Source organism: Cynocephalus volans, chromosome 14 (genome assembly GCF_027409185.1).
Source record: "Cynocephalus volans isolate mCynVol1 chromosome 14, mCynVol1.pri, whole genome shotgun sequence".
In the NCBI taxonomy this organism is placed as follows: domain Eukaryota; kingdom Metazoa; phylum Chordata; class Mammalia; order Dermoptera; family Cynocephalidae; genus Cynocephalus; species Cynocephalus volans.
This window is the reverse complement of record NC_084473.1, coordinates 64979488-64999451: the sequence shown is the minus strand read 5'-3', so window position 1 is coordinate 64999451 and position 19964 is coordinate 64979488. Positions and strand designations below refer to the sequence as shown.

The window sequence follows — 19964 nt, the reverse complement described above, 5'->3', positions numbered from 1 at the left end:
AAACATCTTGTGTGATCTCAGGAGCGCATCTGGCATTACTGGAGATAACTAAATCCGACTTGCTGGGGCAGAGTACGGCAAACAGGAGGGACAAACTGTCCTTAATGTTTGGAGACTGGTTTCCAGGTTAGTATTTCGTCAGGATCTGGGTTTGGCAGTTGCTGGAGGTGAAACTGGTTTGACCATGTCGGCCTTCGAGAAGCCTCAGATCATCGCCCATATCCAGAAGGGCCTCAACTACACGGTGTTTGACTGTAAGTGGGTGCCTTGCAGCGCCAAATTTGTGACCATGGGCAACTTCGCACGGGGCACCGGCGTCATTCAGCTGTATGAAATCCAGCACGGAGACCTGAAGCTGCTTCGGGAGGTGGGTGTCCGGGTTGAGACGACCCAGTTCCAGGATCAGGACTGCCGTTGGGGGCAAGTGCGGATTCTGGGGTCTGCATTTCTCTTTTCCAAAGTCTTCGTCCAGCGTCTCCCAAAAGCATAGCTCGAGCTGCGTGGAACCAGAGAAGCTGATCGCAGTTGAGGAATGCTTCCGACTTAAAGCTTTTCTTTCGAGCCCTGAATTCTTATTGGCGGGCTAGTACATGCGCGCCCAGCCGGCCCCTTCCTCCACCCCCAGCACAGTCCAGCGCGAGGTCTCTGAAAAGTGAACTTAAGATGTCTTGTCTAAATTCGAGGACCTTTTAGAAAGTTCGCAGTTATTTGTTGAGAGTCTGTTAGTAGGCCCATGTTAGTAAATGCTTTTTCATGCAAGCGGAGCCAAAGCAAACACCAGGATGCGTGCAGTGTATTTGAAAGAGACAACCTAACACATTTATTCTTTTGACAAGTATCAGTTGAGTGCCTGGTATCAGTTGAGTGCCAGGCATGTGAATGGCAATGTCCCTATCTCATAGAGTTTATTTTCTAGTGGCAGAGATAATAAGTTAAATAAATCAAACCAACAACGCATACATACAAACGTAGATGAGTTCTCCAACACAAAGCAACATGGTTCTCTGAGAGTAAAAACAGATTTGGGATGAATAGCAGATAGCTAGGCCAAACTAGGAGCAGAGGACTAGATTTCCAAAGAGAACAGGATTGGCTCAGTGATGGGAGAAAGTTTATCTCCTTAAGAAACAGGAGGGGTAAGCAGGAACCAAACGTTGCAAGATCTGTAGGACATTTAAAGGGTTTATGCCTTTTTTTCTAAGAAAAATGGAACATCATTGAAGGGCTTTAAACAGGCTGTGGCAAGATCAGATTTACAGGTTTCGTAAAGGTCACTAGTGAGAATTAGAAAATAATAACTAGCATTTTTATAGCTGCTTACAATTTTTAAAATGTCTTGATTTGGGTTGCCTGAATAAAATGATCAGTTATAATCAGGTGTTTAGGGTTGTAATAAGACAAGTGCAGGAAAGGTTGAGACTCCAGGGATAAAAAGCTATGGAAAGAGCTGGCTTGGAGGAGATAGGGGTAAACTGGTAGGTAAAGAATGAATACAATTTGGATAGGCAAAGGTATGGAAGACCCCATCCCACTTTAAATTTCCCTGAGTGCCTGTTTTCTTGTTTGTTTTCTCTAGCCAGCCACTCAGGGTTTCTAAACATGGCTTGTTCTTTTCCACCTTTCCTATGCTGTTCATCACTTAGCTCCCAGTCACCCGTTGCTATTCCAATGTCTGGTTCAGATTATATGATGTATGAAGCCCTTCCTGATCCCCACACAAAGTGCATTCCTATAGTACTTATTTTCTGTGCCAGAAATATATTCTGTCCCATGTATCTCTAACTAGATTGTAAGCTCCTGGAGAGTAAGGACATGCCTTTTTTTAAAGTGTGTTTTTGTAAGGAGCAGCGACTCAATAAATTACTTGTTAAAAGAATGAGTGAGTGTATGTCTGTAAATAGGGCATAACTTGGGAAATTTTAATATTGATTTACTGATCATTAACTTGTGGTCAGGAGTTTGAACAAATGAAATAGCAGAAAGAAACTTTAATGTGAAGTATTAGGAACAAATGCTAATTGAAGCTCAACCAGAGAGCATTTGTAAACTTGTGACTTTAAAAAATAAGAATATGTGATTTGTACATATTTCAGGAATATACTTATTCCATCGAGTAAAAAGCTCTTTGTCTCTTCTAGAGATTCTGGAGGATTCTAGCAATTTTCAAAAAGTAATTTTGTTTTTTAGCAAAAGTAATATGTGTTCATGATTGAACATTTTGAAAATGCAGATAGGAAAGAAAAAGAAAATACCACCTATAATCTCATCCTGAGGAATAACAACTTTTTATATTTTCATCTGGATTCTTTGAGTCTTTTTTTTCCCACCATAAATTATCTACTGAGAACCACTATTTCTAGATATTGTGCTAAATAAGGACCAAAGGTATTTGACAGGTGAATTCCTTCTCCTGAAGAGTCTATTCTCTAAAAAGAGGGTAAAACAAATACAAGAACACTTAAGAACTTACAGTGTATTTAGCAGTGATGGTACAATGGAAAAGAATATGACAGGTTCAGTGATTCTCGCCTCTTACTGTGCATCAGGATCACCTGAGTGTATTTTGTTGTGCATATTTTAAAATATTCATGCCTTGGTTCCACTCCTAGAAATTCTGACCCAGTTGTATTCTGTTGCTTCTGAACTAGAATAAGGTCTGGACATGAGTATTATTTTTAAACTTCTTTCAGTTGATTTTAATGAATCCCAAGGTTGAGAACCATTGGGCTAGATGGATTATTATTATTAAAAAATTATGAAACAGGGCCAGCCCGTGGCTCACTTGGGAGAGTGTGGTGCTGGTAACACGAAGACCACAGGTTCAGATCCTTATATAGGGATGGCCGGTTGGCTCACTTGGGAGAGCATGGTGCTGACAACACCAAGTCAAGGGTTAAGATCCCCTTACCAGTCATCTTAAAAAAAAAAAAAATTATGAAACATACTTGATTTATCATTATAGAACCACCCCAATTTGTATGCTCCAAAGCCCATGCATCTAAGATAAAAACTTGTGAAGGAAGCAAATTGGTCTTTGTTGATGTCTTCCTTATTTCATTGCTAAAAAGAAAGATAAGGAACAGGGCCTCCAGGTACAGTTGGGCAGTTCGTTGTACCACATGAAGGTGTCTGAGTGTTCAAGTAGGAGCTGACATCTTTTTCCTTCATCAAACTGGACGTGTGAGACTTCAGCCTATAAAGGGCAACTTTTTTCTAATTGGCACAAGGGTACCATATGAACTAGGGATGGCACTCAAAAATGGAATCATAGTTGTGGATATTTATAGTATAGAAATTAGTAATAAGCTAATAAAGTGCTGCCTTTTGGCCTCTGTGCTTCTGAATTCACTACTTGTTAGCATTTGGTTGACTAAACCTTTTAATGTTAATTAAGTAGTGCCAGGATGTGGAGGAGGAAATACTGACAAGCTGTACTAGACCCACCCACAGACAGAACAAAAATAGCTCTCACAGGAATGATTGATCATGGTCTTCTTCAATCATGTTAACTTGTTATTGTAGCAAAGAAACCAATAGCTAGGTCAATTATGATCATCACTGACAGTCATTTTCAGTGTCACACAGCAAAAATTATTAATATATACTAATTTTCTTGGTGGAACAATTTTCGCAAAATTGATCTTTATTATTTTTTTTAACCAATCAGTTTTCTAGTGAAAAAAATTTTTAAGTTATCACTGAATTCTGTTCATATTTTCTTTCCATAGATAAATATTTAACAGGGACAGAGAGGAAGCCCTTTTGTGAATTATAAAGACTAGCTTTAGTAGTGTCCTCAATTAATTTAGCTATTATTGTGATTTCCATGAATGTCTGAGAAAGGAGAAAACACGCCTGCTTTTATAAGTCCATTTGCCAGCACAGCTCAGCCCTTCTGAGCAAAGTGCAGTTCTTGCTGCATGAAGATGTTAATACGTTTGAGTTTATTTTAAAAGTTTGTGTATTTGCAGTTTAATTTGATTCTTGCACAACAGACCACCAGTATCTATAAATCCATTTATGTTTCTTCACTACAAGGAGAAAAGAGGACATGAGGGAAGCATATCACTGTGTATTTATACCTTGTAAAGATATGAATGATGGTTAAAAACCGAAGAACAGAAATGTGAAAGTAGGTTTAATTCATGCCTGTACCATTTAACTCATCAGTGCATTTCAGAATTGGAACATTTTTTTGGTACTTCTAATGACTCTTGGGTTTACTGAGTGGGGGCTACATAATAAAATGTTTATTTAATTGATTTATGTATTTTAATACAAAAAGCTTGGAGTCTATCTAGCTTTGGGGACCTTAGGCAAGTCCTCTGTCCCCTGAACCTGCTTCCTCATCTTGAAAATGGTGTTCCAAAATTGTTGTATGTGTTAAAAAGGGAAGAGATGGTCTAGTCTGGAAGAACATCTAGAGTAGTGTCTGATATGAAGGTGTTCTGTATATGGAAGCTGTTTTGAGATTGCATGTAAATGATGGAAACTATACGGTTTGTCAGAGCCCTGGTATGTGAAAACGTGGTGGGAGAAAAGGGAGAAAAAGGAAAGTGAACTCCACCATCGCTATCTCTCTCTCCAGCGTTAGAGCTGAGGGAATAATAGATGTTCATTTGTACCTTCATTCAGAAAATGTTGAGCACCTAGTGGGTGTTAAGCAAATTAGACAAGGTCCTGCTCTCATGGTGCTCACATTCTAGAAAGGGAGGAGACAGATAATTGAATAAGTAAAATAATTTTGTTGATGAATGCAATAAAGAAGATTAAACAGGGTGAGTGATGGTGATTTGGGGGTTCCACTTCAGATCGGAGGGGCAGGGAAGGCCTCTTTGAGGATGTGGCATTTGAAATGAAATCTTAATGAGAAGAAGGAGGTAGGCCTAATGATGGGAGAAGAGCAGTCCAAGCTGCTCTTATATATGAGGAGTCAGATAGGAACTGATATTTGGTTTGTAAACTCCTTGAGGAAATGACCAGTCTCATTCATCTTTATATCCTCTTTTGTCTAGTTCATTGACTTGCATATAGTAGGAACTCATTAAATGTTGAATGTTACATGAGTTGGGCAAATCTGTAAAGCTCTAGCCTTCTATCTCCTTCTGTAACAGGAGGGTATTGTATTAGATTTTCTCCAAGTACCCTTTGGGTGATATGGTCTTCTTCACCTGATTTCCATAATAAACCCCATATCTTAAAGTGTACATTGGTATGTGGTTGTTTTACTAAAGTGACTACGTACAATACTTGGAGCAGTAGCCTTTTAAATTAAAGAAACCTTAAAAGATTGACTAATCCATACTAACAGCAGTGCCTTGGTACACACAGACTTATAAATCTCTATGCATTGGAAAGGTCCCAGAGAAAGTGGGACAAAACATCTTCAGTTTATAGGGTTGTGCAGGGAAAACTATAACAGACACATAAACATTTTTGTTCCTGTGGCCATCTGGAAAGAATATCTTCATTTTATTCTCATTTCTACTGAGGATCATAAAGAATACCACATTAAATGCTGAAACTTTCATATTGCAAACCATTGGAGGTGGTAGAGTTGTTAGCATTTGAATGTCTCATTAGTGATATGAGAGGAAAGAGGAAAAGCAAATTAAAACTCCTTTTTGACAGTTATATACTTTTAAACTATAGGAAGATGACTAAAGGAAAGACATGATCATTTTATCAGAAAATGTTTTAATTGCCTTTTGTATTATGTGTCTTATTTAAATCCCATAATAGAGCCTTAAATATTGTGTATTATAAATAACTGCTTAAATAAATTATGTATCCTCTCTTCCTCCCTTCTATCAAGATTGAAAAGGCCAAACCCATTAAATGTGGAACATTTGGTGCAACATCTTTACAGCAGAGATATTTAGCTACTGGAGATTTTGATGGAAACCTTCAAATATGGTAAGATTATTTAATCGGTATTCAGACAGATGAAATAAACAATTTCTTTGATAGTCTTATGACTCTTTCTCTGAAAGAATTCTAATTTTAAAATGTTTCTTTTTTTCCTTGTTCAGTTTTATCTATAAAAATATGAGAATTATCTTTTAGTATATATTTCTAGATTACATATTCAAAATCCATTAAAAAATACCAATCTAGTTTTCTTTAGATGTTTCAGATCATGTTATCAATACTTATTTTTACACATGCTGTTTGATTCTAGCATTTAATGCCCTATATTTGTAGATAAAAGTCTATTCTCCCTCTACCTTTAAGGATACAATATATAAAAATGCCCATGAATAACACTAAAAAATGAGATATTAGTTGTTTACATTTCAGCAAGAGATTTGACATTACAGAATGACACATTGAGTTTTTGTTTGTTTTAATTTCTTAATGTAGAACTACCAAATTATTTAAAGTTTGTTGTTTTTGTTTGTATTTTTTGATGCTTTAACTAACATCTCAGCACAACTTAAAAGAAACACATCTGTTGAACAAATCAAGATAAACCTATTTTGAATGAGCAAAATCAGAAATGTGCCAAATGACTTCATTTTCATGTTTTACCTAGAGTTATTTCTGCATATTTAGAGTTGAATGAATTGAAATTCCTCTTCAATTGTTTTTCAGGAAAATGTATTATTTTAATCATTTAAAGTATACAGTAATGTTTTAGAAAGAAACTGTCTTCCCTGTATCATGTTTTCTAATATGACCTTTCTTGATTCTCACTTAGAATCTGCTACTTTATAATTAAATTACTTTGATATATTTATTTGTCTTAGAATCATAACATAAAACAGCATGAAGCGATCTTAATTTCCTCTTGTTTTAACTGCTTAATAAATAAGTTAGCATTTATTCATCAGTTCTTACGCTAGCTATGTCACACTCTTTCAGAGAAATAGGGAGAGAGGCCAGTCTGAGTATTACTTTTTAAAATAAATATATTTCAGCATGAGAATATACAACAAATATAATTGTTGACCATCTTCCTAGTAGAGTTTTCTAGTGTAATACAAGTATTACAAATTTATTTTCATTGACAAGTCTTATAATTTCATGTTTAAAAACATTATGCTTTGAAGTCCATAAAAATAGTAAAACAGTCCTTTTAAATAGAACCACAATCCCGTTTAGTCTCTTGATTCTTTTATAATGATGGTACAAAAATAAATGTCTTCTCTAAACTAGGTTGAAGTATCTCAAATTTTTGATTAGTGAGATTTTACTAATGAATCCTGGCCCAATAATAAGTTGGGATTACATTTTATGAATAGTTGCATTCATTTTTTAAAAAGTATAAATAATTGAAGGAATAAATAAGAGGAATGTCGATAGACGCTCCAATAGAAAAGCAAAAGAAAAAAGAAAAATAAAAAAAAGAAAAAAACTTTGAAAAAGAAAAGCTAAAGAAAAACAAGAAAGTGGGTAATGGGGAGCAGGAAAAGGAGTGTATGAGCATAACCCTGCCCAGCCACTCATCACCAGCCATCTAGTGCAGTCTAGGGCACACATGGGAATTGACACTTTCCTGAATGCCTTTCTGTTAACTAACCTTGAATTAGACAAACTTCAGCCAAACTGGCTATAATATATATTGTGACCAGTATGATGATACATTGAAAAATATGTCACTAGATGAAAATTGGTATAGAATTAAGTGAGAAAATAACACATGATAAAAGAAGAAATGTGTACAAGGTAAACATTACCCATATTTTATCCTTCAGAAAGGTCTCAAGATCCATCTACCAAGGCCTACTTTGGAAGAATTCTAAATCACTTTGAATTTTCTCTTTTTCTTTGTTTTCATTTTTGTTTTGTTGTTGTTGCCGCTGGCTGCTACAGGGATCCAAACCCTTGACCTTGGTGTTACAGGGCTGCACTTTTAACCAACCGAGCTAACTGGCCAGGCCTTTCTCTGTATTTAAAGCCGTGGTTGTCACACTTCAGTGTATCAAATAGTCGGTAGATTTGGGGGCCCATCAAAAATCCTGATTCATTATGTCTTGCGAGGAGACCGTGAATCTGTTTATTAACAAGCAGATCCGGTAATTCATTTGCAGCAGTTCTAGATAGATCATCGTTGAAGAACATTAAGTAAAGTGGTTTCAGGAGTTCAAATTCCAGGTTGAATTATGACAGTTTTTATTGGGGGCTTCAAAGAAGCTGAAGTGGGGAGAAAAATTTAGAAGTAGTGTTACTTAGCATTACTTTCATAGCAAAACCGTTATTTTTAAACAAAAATCTAAGTATGGTGTACATTCTTAAGTTTTAGCAGTGCACTGAAATGTTTGGGACATGTGGCATAAGTAAGAAGCTGTGTTTGTTACTTAGGAATTTGGAAGCTCCAGAGATGCCAGTGTATTCCGTCAAGGGCCATAAAGAAATTATAAATACTATAGACGGTATAGGTGGACTAGGAATTGGGGAAGGAGCACCTGAAATCGTGACTGGCAGCCGAGATGGTGAGTCATTGTATTCTGTGTATTTTTTAATTTTTTAAAAAATGGAAATCTGTATGCTACAGTATGAGAGTACTTCAAAAAACTCATGGAAAGATTCATATCCTCTTTTACTTCTGTTTTTCCACCAATTTTTTGAAGTGCCCTCGGATATTTACATAAAAATCCTTGTCAGTTGCCTTGACCCCTAAATCTAACAGTCTTGCTGCTTAATAGGCTTGCTTTTTTAACAGCAGGTTTGACTGCATGTCCCTCAGTTTTTTCAGACTTTTGGGTATTTTGAGATGGAGGCACAGCCCTTACTATTTTAGTGTTGAGCTAGTTCACCTACTAACAATGATGGTTTCCTCTGAACCTTCAAGGATTTAAAACGTCGTTAAAGGTTTTTGAGGCAGCTGACAATATAATGTGGGCGGCAGCTTTTCATTTTCTTTTTTTGAAAAGCAGAATTAGTACTTGTGAAAATTGTCATATTGACAGCTGGTTGAAAACTGAAGTTCTGGGATCCATCCGCTGAGCAGTGTAGAGAGTTCCAAGGGCTCCAACGCAGCTTTTGCACCCTGCAGTGACCAACAGGGGACAGGTCTTTTGGTGTCCAGAGCTGCTCTGAATGGCTATAATGGAATCAGAATTTGGGTTGCTTCATGAGCGGTACATGAGAGATTTGGTACCTTAATTGATTTGGCTAGTTTTTTAATGGCTGCCCAAAACCATGAGGAAATTGTTTTAAAAGAAAAGTGAGATGTCATTTTCTAATAGGTACTCAAGCACTGTGTTTTAGAAATCAATTATTTTTTTCAATCACCAAAGCAATAAGGAATGTAGAATGAAAAATAACATTCAGTCTACTGCATTACCACAACCATTGGATTTTTCCTTTTGTTTCTGGTCATATATAAAATTTTTCATAGTTACCAAGGCGAATATGGTTTTATAGCTTACCTTTTTCATTTAATGTTGTATCATATGCAGATGTTGTTTTCATATAGTCTTCTTAATTATCATTTTAATGACTGTAATATTCCATCACATAGTGTACTTAACCATGCCCCTGTTAATAAACATTCAGTTTAAGTTTTTTTGTGTATCATTTTGGGAGAGTGGCTTAAAATAATGAAGAATTGAGTATTGCCATGTATGTAACTCTTTTGTTATAAATATATGATTTTTTTTCTTTTTTTTTATAAAGATGACTGGTAAGGAGATCCTAACCCTTGTCTTGGTGTTGTCAGCACCATGCTCTCCCAAGTGATCTAACCGGCCATCGGTATATAGGGATCTGAACCTGTAGCCTTGGTGTTATCAGCACCACACTCTCCCAAGTGAGCCATGGGCCGGCCTTAAACATATGATTCTTAAAATGTATTGCCAAACTTTCCAGTGTACCTATTTACATTGTCAGCTCCAGTGCTTGAGGTAGATTAACAGTCTACCCTACAAGCATTGATTTTCCTTTTTCCCCCTAATTTTATAGATAAAAATGGTTCTTCATTCCAACTTGTTTCTATGTTTGTTTACTAGTTAATTTTGATTTATGAATTGTCTGGTTCTTTGCTCATTTAACTATTGCAAACTTACTATAAATCTTACCAATTTGTATAAACCCTGTAGAGTAAGATAATAACCCCTTGTCATATTTGTGGGAAATTTTTATCTCCTTGAAGCAACCTTTCTAATGATCAATTTTATTTTATCCCTGAACCTAGATCTAGTGGAATACCTCCACCTTTCCTGAGTTCTTATCTCTTTTAAGGACTTTTTGCCCTTTTCCTATTCTCTCTCAAGTATTTGCCTTTTAGCCATTCCGTTACATGAATTTACATTTCTCATAGGTAGGGACACCATTTAGTTAGTAGTCCTGTAATATGAATTAAAAATATGAATTGAAGGGCTGGCTCATGGCTCACTTGGGAGAGTGTGGTGCTGATATTACCAAGGACACGGGTTCAGATCCCTATACAGAGATGGCCAGTTAGCTCACTTGGGAGAACGTGGTACTGACACCACTAAGTCAAGGATTAAGATCCCCTTACCGGTCATCTTTTAAAAAACAAAAAAAAAGAACTGAAATTAAATTCAGAAGTGTTTCTTAACTTTAATATTTCCCTCCAAACTCTCTTGTATGTGAAATAGTATTCCAGAACCCCATATGAGAAGCCATTATTCAAAATTAGAGTTTGTTCATCTGTATAAGAAAAATGCCAATGGTTATATGGGTAGTAAGAAAAAAAATAAATGATACTGGTATTATTGTTAATAAATAATACATTAGTTTTAGGCTCAAAAAAAATAAGGCATGATATGAATTATATAACATTTGTGTTTGCATCATTAATCATAATTTATGGATAACTTAGGAACAATTGTCAGCTTTTCTGTGTATCTACTGATTTGAAAATTAAGTCAGACAACAACATATAGGTTATATCTCTGATATCAAATACAACTTACCCAATTAGAAGTAAGAAAAGTGTGAATATTTTTCAGATGTCATAACATCTATAATATTGCCATGTATACAGGAAGCCACAGAAAGTGAATGCAGAAAAGAAACATGATCATTCATTATTGAATTTTGCCAACTTACTTTTACTTATGACAGGAACTGTGAAGGTGTGGGACCCAAGGCAAAAAGATGACCCTGTTGCTAATATGGAACCCGTACAAGGAGAAAACAAGAGAGACTGTTGGACTGTGGCTTTTGGTAAATTATTGAAGAATTCTTGCATTTGAAGTATCAGATGGTAGAAAGCACAGTGCTTTAAGAAATTCCTAATAGTTTCTTTATAGTCTATTTTGTGGATTTATTCTGATAGTTTATTGAAGCAAATGTACATGATGGTTATTGTTAGCCTCCGGGGCCACACTCTGCTACTTATTGGCTGTGTGGCCTGGGCAAGTTACCAAACTTCTCTGTTCCTTTGTTGCTTCATTTATAAAATGGAACTAATAATAGAATTGACTTAATCATGTTGTTATAAGGATTTAGTGAGTTAATACATGTAAAGTGGTTGGAATTGTTCTTAGATTATTAAGTGCTCAAAAATATTTATTATTATAATTATTGTTATTATTATGTGCTCCTGTTTAATTGGATGATATTGATCTAATTTAGAACCAAATGCCATTAATGGGGCTACACTGAGCCTCAAATGTAAATGGTAACCTAACAAACCTTACACTTTACCTTATGCTTACTTTCTACAGAATAGTTTGCCATTACAAAATTGTTTCTTATAAATTTGGTAACTAAGTTCCACTATTAATGCACTTAACTGTGTTCCTCTATTAATGAATATTAATTTTGTAGGACTAATTGATATTTGCCCTTGGCTCTCTTGCTGAGCACCAAATTAATCTTAAATTCATTTTTGCTACTAAAGGATATAAAACATATTTAGGATTTTTTTTGATTTTTGTTTTTTTCTCCCCTCATTTTTTTTTTTATTGTGGTAAAACATACATAACATAAAGATTGTCATTTTAAGCATTTTTAAACATACAATAGGGGGGAAATTTTAGGTAGAATGATCGTTTTAAATTGAAATTATAATGAAAAAGTAATGATTTTGGGGCCCATTAAAGCCTCGTCATTGTCAATCTCAGGGACATAAGTACAATTTGAAATATAGGATATTTCAGATGTCCTTGCAAAGACAAAATAGCAGTACAAAAACATTTTGCAAAATAGATTAGTTTTAAAGTAATTTTTATTTACATTCATGGATAGTTACTGACAAAGAAGGTAATAGTAGAATTGCTATATTTATCTTCCTATTCCCTGCTGTGTTTGAACTGTGGTTGATCTGCTGGTCTTTGCAGATATAATATAGAGAGAACATGTTATTTCAACTTAGAATCCACTAAACACCTTCACATATCCCTTCAGTACAGAATTTAAATGAATGAGCTTTTTTAAAAAAATTCAATATTAGATACCAAATTAATAATCTTGATGTCCTGTCAGGACTGGTAAAATGGAACTCTACCTAATATGATTTTTAAGATCCAATTTGGTATAAATTATATGAGGGTACTTCAAAAAGTTCATGGAAAAATAGAATTAAAAGATAATGAAAATCTTTCCGTGAACTTTTTTTGAAGTACCCTCATCTGTGTAGTTCCATAAGATTTTTTTAGCAGCCTTCAAATTCGCATTTACAAAGATCTGAAATGTTGTATCCTGATTTCCAGGCAATGCTTATAATCAAGAGGAACGTGTTGTTTGTGCTGGCTATGACAATGGGGATATCAAACTATTTGATCTCAGAAATATGTCATTACGGTGGGAGACAAATATAAAAAATGGGGTAATGTATATTCCAGTGCTTTTTAGTTTCTCTGAGCATGTTTTCATTCACCTCTGAACTACTACTATAAAAAAAAAAGCACCTCTATTAAACTATCTCAGTCAACCCCTCTGCTAATAGTTCATAACCTTTTGGGGCGAGATTCCTTTGAGAATCTAATGAAAATCATAGAACTTCTCTTCAGAAAGTGAACACACACCCAGATATGGTATGTACAATGCCAGAGGTGTCACCAGTCCCTGAGGCCCAGCTGTGGACCCCTGTGGGTCATGCAGTGTGATATCAAAATGAGAAAATGAGAGGCCTTTTTCTGCTAATATCGGAAAGCCTAAAATAGTAACTCCCTCCCCAATTACCCCCAGATTTCTGGTTACTGAGTTGTGCACCTTTAGTAAAGAATATAGTTCCCTCATGTTTTCTAAAGTCAGCCTTGATTTAACTGTAAAAAGTTAAATTATGACTTTCCAAATGCATTCCCTGAATATGGGAACCCAAGATGGTTTTGTTGGTCTTATTCACCGAGAAGAATTTTTTCTACAGTAAAAGTACTTGATGTCTTGATTCAAAAGATAAAGTGATTATTTAAGTGCTTTCACGTGATCTGATCATTTTAAAGCTGTTTTACTTAGTTTACTTAGTTTAAAAGGGCCTCCTGAATAAAGATGATTGAGACTATCAATAATGTTCTCTATTTTCAGGTATGTAGCTTGGAGTTTGACAGAAAAGACATAAGTATGAATAAGTTAGTAGCTACATCTCTGGAAGGGAAGTTCCACGTTTTTGACATGAGAACACAGCATCCAACCAAAGGTTTTGCTTCTGTTTCAGAAAAGGTAAATAAGAGGGAAATGTCTTCTATGAAGAAGAATGATCGCTTGTTTTAGACTAATAAATAGAATTAGTCACCAAGGTTCCTTCTAGGTCTTTATGTGAAGGGAGTTATTTTTGATATATTCTTGTGGGATTTCGCCAAGTTTTTCTGTGCAAAGAGTACTTTCCCAAAGTTTATCAATTTTAGACTTCTTGATTATAATAAAGATCTCAGTTAGCTAGGAATCTTGTTTTGAAGTTTAGCAGCAATCACGGGAAACCTAGCTGATGTTAGGAATTTGATCAACAAAACCCAGCCTCATGTTTTTTAATAAACATATAATATCTGTATTAATACCTAACTATATACTTTTCAAAACATAGCTATATAAGTATATGCTTTTCAAAACATACTCATATATACGTTGTTATCACGTCACATGTTATTTTATATTCCAGTTTGCTATATTAAATGCAATTATTTAGAGCGTGGATTACTGTGATTAGTACATAGTAGGAGTTCAAAATATTTTATTTATTTATTTATACTTTGCCTTGTGTTTGAGGTAGCTTAGAGGGAAACATGGTATTACAGCATTAGAAAAATAGATGATAAAAGCAGGGCAAATGGAAAATACTGGTTAAAAAAAGGAGATAATGTCTGGAGTCAGGAGATTATGTAAAGTTCATGCTGAAATGTCCTATCATTTACAAGAGATGGGTTGAAAATGTGACTCTGAGCTTCCTCAAGTATAAAAAGAAAGAAAGAAAGATCAGTTTTGGATTCATAGTTTCCATAAGATTAAATGTACAAGTTGCTCAGGAAATAAGAATTCATTCCCTTGCTGCCTTTCCCACCACCACGGATTCAATAGGATTTCTCCAACCTTCCTATTTTGTCTCATTTTATTATTGTTATTGTGTATAAATTACTGTCACTGACTGATGAACTAAATCCTTAACAAAGAGGCTAAACACTGTGATATTGTTTTGCCTTTGTCATTTTAGAATATATTAAATATCTACCAGCAACATACAACACTTTACCAGATTGTTCCATTATACCAGTGTAATTTCAACACATTTCTCATTATCTATTAATAATAGTGTCATCTCCAAACATTTTATATTGTGTATAGTTAATCCAGTAATTGCTAAATCTGTTAAATAAATGACTCTGGTATGTCTTAAGAGGCCATCTCCCCTCATGCTTTTTATATTTTTCTCAACTTTCAGAAGAAAAGAGAAGTTTAAGCTACAAAGCAAATTAAAATGTTTTGACAGCTTGAACCTAATCCTTTGGGGACTCTCACACACTTAAAGTGTGTATTTTGAGATATGTGATTCTATCTGCTAATGGTAATTGTCTCAAAAGACTGTTAAAATCAAGTGTCAAGACTACTCACTTCCTCAAATGTGAAGTGCGCAAGTGTGGCTGAGATCACGTTGCCAGCCTCACTCCTGCAAAGCAGAAGTCATTCATTCATAGCTCCCCGCCTTCTCTCTCCTTCTCTGTCTCCTTCCTATTCCCCCACAGTGAAAACAGCACTGCTGGAATGGATGTACTGGCTGTTGCTGAGATGCTAACAAACGGTTCCCCTTCTTGCAGTTGCCGTTTTTTAATCTTTTAGTTTAGTCTGACTGATAAAGGCCTTGGCTTATTATGACTGTGAATACTATGAGTCCTCATGGTCCTGATTTTAAAGACTGAACAAGTCAAATGGCAATAGATTGAAGATAAAGCTCCGGGAGCTATAAGTTAAATCTGTAAACAGGAACTCTCTATACTGTCTGCACAGTTTTGCTGTGAACATAAAACTGTTCTAAAAACTGAAATCTGTTTTTCAGAACAAATCAAGTCTATACTTTTTTTCCCCCATAGGAAGAAGTATGTTTTTGTATTTTGAGTTCTTCCCCCTCAGAATGAACTAGAGATATTTAAATGTATAAAATATATTTTCATAATTTATTTGGTACTATAATTTTAAATGGACTTTTAATCCAATGTCTTTCTCTTTTTTTAAATTTAATCCAGTAGACCTTGTTTTATAAAGCAATAAAGAAAAATGATGCTCTTTTTAATTTCTTATGGGCTCCTATAACTCTCTATAGCCATTATAAAGAGATATGCCAGAAAATGACCTTAATTACTTTTATAATAGTTGAAATTATAGTAGAAAAATTCTTTATTTGTAGAGTTTCTCTTCCAGTGTACTATTTAGCATATAAACCAGTTGTGTGCCTCTTGTCCTATTTAGGCTCATAAATCTACTGTCTGGCAGGTCCGACACCTGCCACAGAACAGAGAGCTCTTTCTGACAGCTGGAGGTGCTGGCGGCCTTCACCTCTGGAAGTAGTAAGTCTCTGCTAGTGCACATGGCTCCTTTTTAAGTTACTGTGGGTGGAAAGTAGGATTAGATTGAACTTTTTGTCTTCTTTTCTATTCCTTTGACTTAGTTCATTTTGATAGGATTTTAAATTTAATGAAGTTACATAAATTGTGTTTTCTAAGCATTTTTTTTTACTAATGTACTTATTTCACACTTAGTAAATATTAACCTTCTTTTGACACACTAAATATATTTGTCATTTTCGTTGTGTTTTCTGTATATTAGAGTAGCTTAGGAATAGTTTTTTTTCATAGATTTGAAATTATAGTTTTTGTAGCTTTTTTTTTAATATGAAAAATTTGACCCAAGACTTTTGTCAGATCTTTCCATCTAGTCATTAGAACACTACCTCTAGAAGATAGAAAAAGGATTGGAATTGTTAGTTTAGATCATGAGAATTCACTTGCCTAAATTCAGGTAACATCACTGTGAGAGAACAAAGACAGAGCCCAAGGCTCCTGGTAAGGTTTTCTCCAAGGAAAAACCTAATCATTTGAGTCTGCTTTTTGCATGTATAGGCAGGGTGAGTTACAGTGAAAGCTGTTACCACCCAGTGTGCTCTGTGAATCCCAAGGGCCGTAATGTGGTAGATACTAGGTCAGCTGTTCATTTAAAAGTTATGATAAAAAAAAATTGGGAGTTAACAGTATTTCTGCATACTTTAATAGCTAAGCAATATATACTTGGAGGGAAAAAGAAAATACATCTTTCTATAAACATCACTCACAGGGGGCGGGGAAGAAAACAACACAAGCCCATAAATGAAGGATATTTCAAAAAGACCAAAGTTTGATTAATAATATAAGAAGAAAAACATCATCTTTAGTATGTCTGAGACTTTCACATTTACAAAGTCCTTCTCTACGTATTAGCTCCTTTTAGAAGCTGCAAGGGGTTCTGAGAAACAGGGCTGTAACTGGGAAATTACTTGCTAAAGTATTTGGGATATAGCTGACAAAAAACTGAGTGTGAGTGTTTTAGATCAAAGTGATATGGTTTCTGTGAGTAAAAAGCAGAGGAAAAGTTTGAAGAATTCTGGGAGAATGCCAGGTGGCTGGATCATTTGCTCCTTTCCCTTTTCCTAGTACCTTTGCCCATTGTTCTTCCCTGATTTCTTCCACCCCAGTCTCTGCCATGCTGTGGCACTCTCCAACATTTCACTTGATGACCAAACTCCTTCAGCTACTTACTTGAAGAACCAGTCCCAGCTTTCTTTGTAATCCACACATGTAATCCACATGTTCTATGTGATATGCAAACATGTTTGCAGCTAGAATTTTGACTGACTATAATGGATTGTTAGGTCTGTATGCAATTACAAATTTTATTTCAATATGAACTTTAATCCTTACCGTAACAGATGTCTAGTTTAGTCTTAAAATTGGTTTGGCGCTTTCTGTCAAGTATTGTACCCACAAAGAGAATTGGTTTAGGTAAAATGATATTTAGCTTTATTTCCATTTGCCTGTCTGCCTTGGTAGTAATGCAATTACACTGTAAATGTTTATTGAGCACTTAACCAAGAGTTCCTAGAGGAACTCATCTAGTTCAGAATTTGGTTTTTGAATGAAGGGGCCTCAACATATTGTTTCTTTTTTTTTCTTTTTTTGAGTATTTGAAACACACACACACATACTTTTAAAACCTTAATAGATAATATGAGAGTTTAAAAAATCTTTGTTATCTTTTAAATACAAAGTAACTGCAGCCTTTGCCAAGAGACATATGAAAAAAAGTCTGTATTTAAACTGTTTATTCATCTCAATGTTTTATTCCTTTTAATCAAAATAATTTGTAGGGTCTGAGAGAAAGAGAATAGTAGGTTATCTACCTATAGCCGCTTCTTCCATTTCTGCTCTGCTTCTGATTTGCTTTGTTCCTCTTAAATGCTTGGCCTTTATTAGCATTTATGAAATAAAGGTACTGTCATAATTGATACTTAATAGGCTTTAAAAGGCCTTCCGAGGAGAACCTTTGTATTTCGCTAGGAACACGTCTTCTTAGGGGGAGAGGTGTTTCTTTTTTCCCCATCTCAAATCTAGACCAAGTAGTATTTATAAGTTGTTAACTTTCAGCTCTTCATACTTTATAAGTTTATATTTTCAGCTGAAAAAAAAGAAATCAAATGTTCTTGGAATTGCTGTATTCTTTTTTGAGGAAATGATGTTTAGATCTAAATCTCTACCCAGTGGTGCTTTCCAATAGAAATGGTACACAAAAGGTCCTTAGGCTTGCATCTGTATAGTGGAACTCTGCATTAGAAACTGGTGTCAGTTCTCCATTCTGGAACTGTTTAGATAAGGTTCTGCAAATGTTCCTAGCAGCTTTTGCCTTTGCAGATACCATTTGCTCATGGTATTTAGCAATCTGAGTCTAGAGAAGAATTACAGTAAGAGTTATCAAGAGCATCAAGTAAATTTATTAAAGAATACTAGATCAGCTTAGAACTTTCATATCAAAAGAGAAAATTCAAATGCATGCTGAACAGACATAATGTTTAGAAGTTTTTTGTAGAACTAGCCTTTTTTATGAGATATTTTGGGGATAGTGTCAAGGTTGAAATGGTGTCTCTTTCTTTGCATACAACTCAACACAATTGAAAGAGTCTTTAAGTATTTATTAGTTCCAGTAATCAATTGATAAAAATAGTCATTGAAGTATATGTATAAAAAATAAAATGGTGAATGCTAAGATGTATCTCCTCTTATCACTTTGATCCTGTTTTCAGTGAATACCCCATTCAGCGTTCAAAGAAAGATTCAGAAGGAGTAGAGATGGGAGTTGCGGGTTCTGTCAGCCTTCTGCAGAATGTCACGTTGTCTACCCAGCCCATTTCAAGTTTGGACTGGAGTCCAGATAAAAGGGGTCTCTGTATTTGTAGTTCCTTTGACCAAATGGTGAGAGTACTGATTGTTACAAAACTCCATAAAATTTGATCTGAAGACTTTGGACTTGAAGCCTTCCAGAGAGACACTTATAGAATTTAAGACAAGTTCTGGGACCTTCTGACCCTCATGAACAAAGTTGGATTTGGCTGAAGAAAAATGGCCACAGATGCAAATCTCCAGGCTAGTCTCCAGCCTCTCTGGGTACATTCGGTGACCTAACTGCATGCTGGCTTGTGGCTGTTCATGGGGACACCACAATCTCCAGGGCCAGCTCTTTTCCTCTTCCATTTCTAATACAAAATCAATAGCTGTCTATATTTAAACATATTTTAAATTTGTTCTGCATCCTCAAAGTTCCATATTGTATCTTTACACTTATGTTTTAGTGTTTATGCTATTCTGGTTGGAATCACTCCATTTGGTCTAAAATAGTTTGCCATGGAAAAACTACTGTGAAGTAACCTTCATAAATATATTTTGAGAGATTTCAGTGTCAGTAAGTTTCTGTACGATAAATTATTTTATAAAATATCAAAATGGCACTGTCGGATTCGATTTAGTAACTATTTTCAGCAATGTAATTCATAAAATGAAATACTATGATTTGTGAAGACCTCTTTTTACTTAAAATACGGAGTTGAATTGGTGAGACTTTTAATTATTGACTATGGTAAGTGATGGTGAGATATATAAGATTGTAGGGGTTTTGTAGTTGTATTTTTTGTCAAAAAATATATTTTATGAATAAACGTCTGTTTTTGAAGTCTGTGGAAGCTTTAGTTCTGTTAACTTAATAGTAATAAAATCAACACTGTCACTTCTTTTTGCTTTATAAATGTTTAATAAGTATCTCTTAATTCCCTTTGTTTCTTTAATGTTCATATCATTAGCTAAGCCTTTGGAGGTGTTGACTTTATCACATTTTCATTAAGCCTAGTCTCCCCCTACCTGTGTTCAAGAAAATAGAGCCTCCTAAAACATTCAGAGTATGTAAAATTCATGTGATTTCAGGAGTTCATGGAGAGTCAGTTGTTTGTAATATTAAATTCAGAATATTAACTTTTTTTAGTTTCCAAAATACTTTATAGAACAGTGCTGTGGTCATAACTATAAAAGTAAACTTAAATTAAACTT

The 19964-nt window shown here is 35.0% G+C and overlaps 1 protein-coding gene across 1 annotated transcript; it reads left to right on the top strand.

Annotated features, from left to right (window-relative positions):
• Positions 1 to 138: 138 nt before the first annotated feature.
• Positions 139 to 19525, top strand: DNAAF10 (dynein axonemal assembly factor 10). Its single transcript, XM_063078595.1, has 8 exons — positions 139 to 367; positions 5816 to 5916; positions 8305 to 8435; positions 11035 to 11136; positions 12627 to 12742; positions 13441 to 13575; positions 15811 to 15908; positions 18671 to 19525. The coding sequence occupies exons 1-8, from the start codon at positions 185 to 187 to the stop codon at positions 18876 to 18878; spliced, it is 1074 nt and encodes a 357-aa protein (XP_062934665.1). The 5' UTR covers positions 139 to 184; the 3' UTR covers positions 18879 to 19525.
• The last annotated feature ends 439 nt before the right edge of the window (positions 19526 to 19964 follow it).

Bases quoted from the DNA above. Each gene is read 5' to 3' on its own strand.
- DNAAF10 (XM_063078595.1), top strand. From the start codon at position 185: ATGTCGGCCTTCGAGAAGCCTCAGATCATCGCCCATATCCAGAAGGGC. The intron at 11,137-12,626 runs GTAAATTATTGA...CCTGATTTCCAG, and splicing joins CTGTTGGACTGTGGCTTTTG to GCAATGCTTATAATCAAGAG. The intron at 13,576-15,810 runs GTAAATAAGAGG...TGTCCTATTTAG, and splicing joins TTGCTTCTGTTTCAGAAAAG to GCTCATAAATCTACTGTCTG.